Below are 3735 nucleotides of genomic sequence, written 5' to 3'. Positions count from 1 at the left end.
AAAACAGGGCGTGGAGCGGTGACCCCCCTTCTCTCCCGGCAGCCAGTGTGAGAGGAACCCCTGCCCCATGGAGAGCCGAGCCTGCCGCCTGGCTGCCACCTCCATCTCCTTCCACTACCTGCCGCTCCAGGCCAACCGCACTGTGCCCCACGTACTCTTCAAGATGTCCACCACCCGCTTTGTGGGCGACAGCCTGCGCTTCGCCATTGTGGGCGGCCGGGGCCAGGGGGTCTTTGCCGTGCGGCGCTCCGACCGGCAGACGGGAGAGCTGGTGCTCACGGGCCAGCCACGCTGGAGGTGGAGCTGGAGATGAGCGAGTTCTCCCGCAAGGTCCTCCTGGGCAAGCACATCTTCAAGGTCACAGCCTATGTGTCCCCATACGAGTTTTGATCCCCTTTGGAGGTGGGTGTGGGGCCAAGCCAGGGTCTTTCCTGGGGAGTGATGGAGTGAGTGCAGCTCAGTGGTCTCAGTTCTTGTCCCACTGGAGACATCCCTCTCCCGCAATGCTTGCTCATGGCTGGTAGAGTGAAGCTACCACCACAGAAAGAGTGCTTGTTGCAAAGGCTGCAAGGAAAACCCTGCGGGCAATGGCAGGACCAGCATAAGGGTGCCTGCCTCTGCCAGCCCCCCTCCTCTCTGCCCACATGGGACGTGGAGGGGTACAGCAGAGACCCAACAGCATGTGGCACGCAGGCCTGGCTCCTTGTATCTTATAACCTCTAATAAAAGAAAAGTGGCTGTAGGAAGGGCGTCCTTGCTGTATGCCTGCTGTGTGGGAGCAGCCCCGTGCTCCTGGTGCAAGGCTCCTGCGTGAGCTGTGGTCATGACAGGGTGCCCTTGCAGATCTTGGGGTGCCAGCAGAGCTGTCAAGCCCACCCAGGATCACGCAGTGTCCGTGCCCATCCCAGCACTAATGTTCCCAGGGGCCACACTGAAGAGCCCCTCAGTGCAGGACTGGAAGATGGGCTCAGGATGCGGCCCTACACATCCTGCGCAGCCAAGGCTTATCCCCTGCCCCTTTGGCAGGTGCCATGAAAGTGTAGAGGGGCTCCCTGGCACAAGGTGAGCAGGGGACAGTGACCAAGGCCATGCTTCTTTGCGGCCAGGAGGTTTCCCTTTGCAACAGCCCTGGCAGGAGCCAACGGCACAGATGGAAGAGGCTGCAGCTCTGCAGCTTGCTGAGCGCTCAAGCTGTTCCCCTGCTCCCACATTGAGGAGGGTGGGCAGCAAGGACAAAAGAGGTGCAGACTCCCACCCTGTTTGGGCACACCCAGCAAAGCCAGACCCCTGTGCAGGGGGACCTGCCAGCAGCTAGAGGTTGAAAAGGTGACAAGGGCCTTTGAGGACAGCAAGCGAAGGACACGCTGCCCCTGGGACACCCTTCCCTCCGTACACAGAAGCCTTTTTAGGTGAGTGTACAGCTGGGCCGTGCCAGTGCCCCTTGCACAAAGCAGCCACTGTGCGCAGCCCGCAAACGGCTCATAAAGACCTCCTTATGCACCCACCAGGGCTCGGCACGGCTGCAGAGCTGCGGGCTGAGCTGGAGGAGGGGCGGCCATGCTGCGTCACATAAATCCGTGGCTGGCCCCTGCCCACGGAGGGGAGAGGCTGGGATGCAAAGTAGAGAATTACAAGGGTAAATATTTATCCCTGTGCATGAGCTGTCCCAGCCAAACTGGGCACCCAAAATGTGTTTTTGCATGAAGTTCTTACAGTCTTCAGACCTTCAGGTACAACACGACTTGACTGATCACTAACACCCACATTGCTGATTAGTAATCATAGTAAAACTTTGCAAAGCAATTCTTATTTTTGCAGCTTTCTTGCTGCTTGTCTATCAATCCAGGTGTCCCTGGAGTAACTCTTGCTGCAGTTACTGCTGCCAGATGATACCAGGAGGGTTTCAAAGCCGTGTCAGAAGGACTCGGATGCTGGCATTATCTTGGTTGACCCAGGATATCCTTTATCCTCATGAACATCTTTAAGCTTCCCCAAAGCAAAGTCCTTAAATCCAGGGCCAGGCCGTCCTTTACTTCGTTTTACTTCAGCACAAGCAATACTAAAGTCTCCAGTAAAATTCCACTACCTTGCTACATCGCAGTGCATAATCTGAACTAATATATACCTATTAACAAAGTTAATACATTTTCATAGGATAAAGACTGGTTAATACAGTAATTAGGGAAGGGAATTTCGTTAATGAGTGGGTCAGCCAGCTCTAGCTCACAGCCTCCCAGCCTGAGCCTGCTCAGCCAAGCTTTTCCCGGCTGTGGGGGCCACGCTGGGCCCGGAGCCTGCGGGTTCAACGAGACCCACACACCCGGGTCCACGTTGAGGGCGGCCTCTACTACCCCTCTCCTCCTTCGGCCACAGTCGTTCGCATCCGGGACTTTTTGGCTCCTGCGTCCCGCCGTAGCCCAGGCCGTTGCCGTGGCGACGGGCCCAGCGGCCTAACCCTGCTGGAGTCGCCGGGAGCTGCCGTGCCGGCCTCAGCTGGAGGCCCCGTTACCCGCCTGGGCATGAGGCGGGGACGGGGCCTCTCAAAACCGCCTCTGCGGGGAGAAGGTGAGAAAAGGGCGGTAGTGGAGCCGCGGGAGGGTTCTGTCTGGTCCGGGGCCCCCCTTGCCCGTCCCGGTGCTTGCCCGTACGTCCCCGGGTGGTGTCGGTGTCCCGGCGGGACTGGTCGCATGTTCCCTCTCGCTGCCCAGCACTCAGTTGGTCCGGTGCCTGAATATCTGAAGGGGTGAAGCAGATAACTCCCAGCTGAATTCTAGTTAACTAGTTAAAAAGTATAGTTAACAACCAGCGTCAAGTCAGTGACCCCTCCTTAGTCTCTGGTGACCGAGTAAACCCTAACGGTGACTTCAGACCCTGCTATTTGTGTTCAGAGTTTTCTGTAGCTGGGTAGAAAGTAGTGCAGGGTGTACCCATGGCATCTCGGGGAAGGGGAGATGCTGTATTCTTGAGTTTTTTCACATATAGCTTTGCTTATCATCAGTATCAGTGAATAGTCAGTGCCTCAGCTACAAGATAAGCTGTCACATTGTAAGGGAAAGGCAAGAGGAACTTTGCTTTGTCCCATTTCAGCAGCATTACACACAGCTTTGCTTCCTTCTTGAGAGGCTGTTGCCAGACGCTGCTGTGGGATGGCTGCAGCCTCAGGGAGAGTTCAGCCAGGAGGTAGCTTACACTCGCTTTAGTCGCAGTTCACCACGTAAAGAAACTCTGTTGAGATGTACCAAAGCTTTTGATAGAATGTTTAAACCATCTGGTGTTATAAAACAGCAAAGTCTTGCAGCAAAACAAGGATTTCAATGTCTGAGTGGGCCTGGCTCCCTGAACCAGGCTTTTTTTAGGAGAAAGGAAAAACCTGGGGGTGTCTTCAAATAATCTTGGTGGGTTTTGTAATGAATAGCTCAAAGTGATGTGCAGGCAAGTTTTCAACAACCTAATGAGAAGAATATCACATTGTTAGTAACTGTCTCTCATTATTGATGAGCCAGTTGCCACGTAGCAGTTTGAATTGTGCGAGTACTGTTAATTTCTTCAGAGACTGAAGTTAGAATTTTAGGACTTTTCTTTTTCCATCCTGCCTGTTTGTAAGATTGTGCTGATGAGCATAAATCATGTTCTGTTGTATCCTGACCCACTACTTCTCTACCAGTTGACCCCAAAACACATTTCCGGCCTCTTGCCTGGGACTGGTGCAGAACTGTTGGTGCCTGAACAATCTGA

General features: G+C 54.6%; 1 protein-coding gene across 1 annotated transcript in view; it reads left to right on the top strand.

Moving 5' to 3' along the window:
- LOC104542711 (fibulin-7-like) overlaps positions 1-313 on the top strand; it is a 1412-nt gene extending 1099 nt beyond the window's left edge. Inside the window, exon 3 of the mRNA XM_010187106.1 lies at positions 43-313. Within this exon, the coding sequence (XP_010185408.1) occupies positions 43-313 (271 nt within the window). The remainder of the gene's footprint in view (positions 1-42) is intronic.
- Positions 314-3735: the final 3422 nt, after the last annotated feature.

This window comes from Mesitornis unicolor, unplaced genomic scaffold (genome assembly GCF_000695765.1).
Source record: "Mesitornis unicolor isolate BGI_N332 unplaced genomic scaffold, ASM69576v1 scaffold44296, whole genome shotgun sequence".
NCBI lineage: Eukaryota > Metazoa > Chordata > Aves > Mesitornithiformes > Mesitornithidae > Mesitornis > Mesitornis unicolor.
Note: the sequence above shows the minus strand (reverse complement) of the source record. Positions and strands in the feature narration are given on the sequence as shown.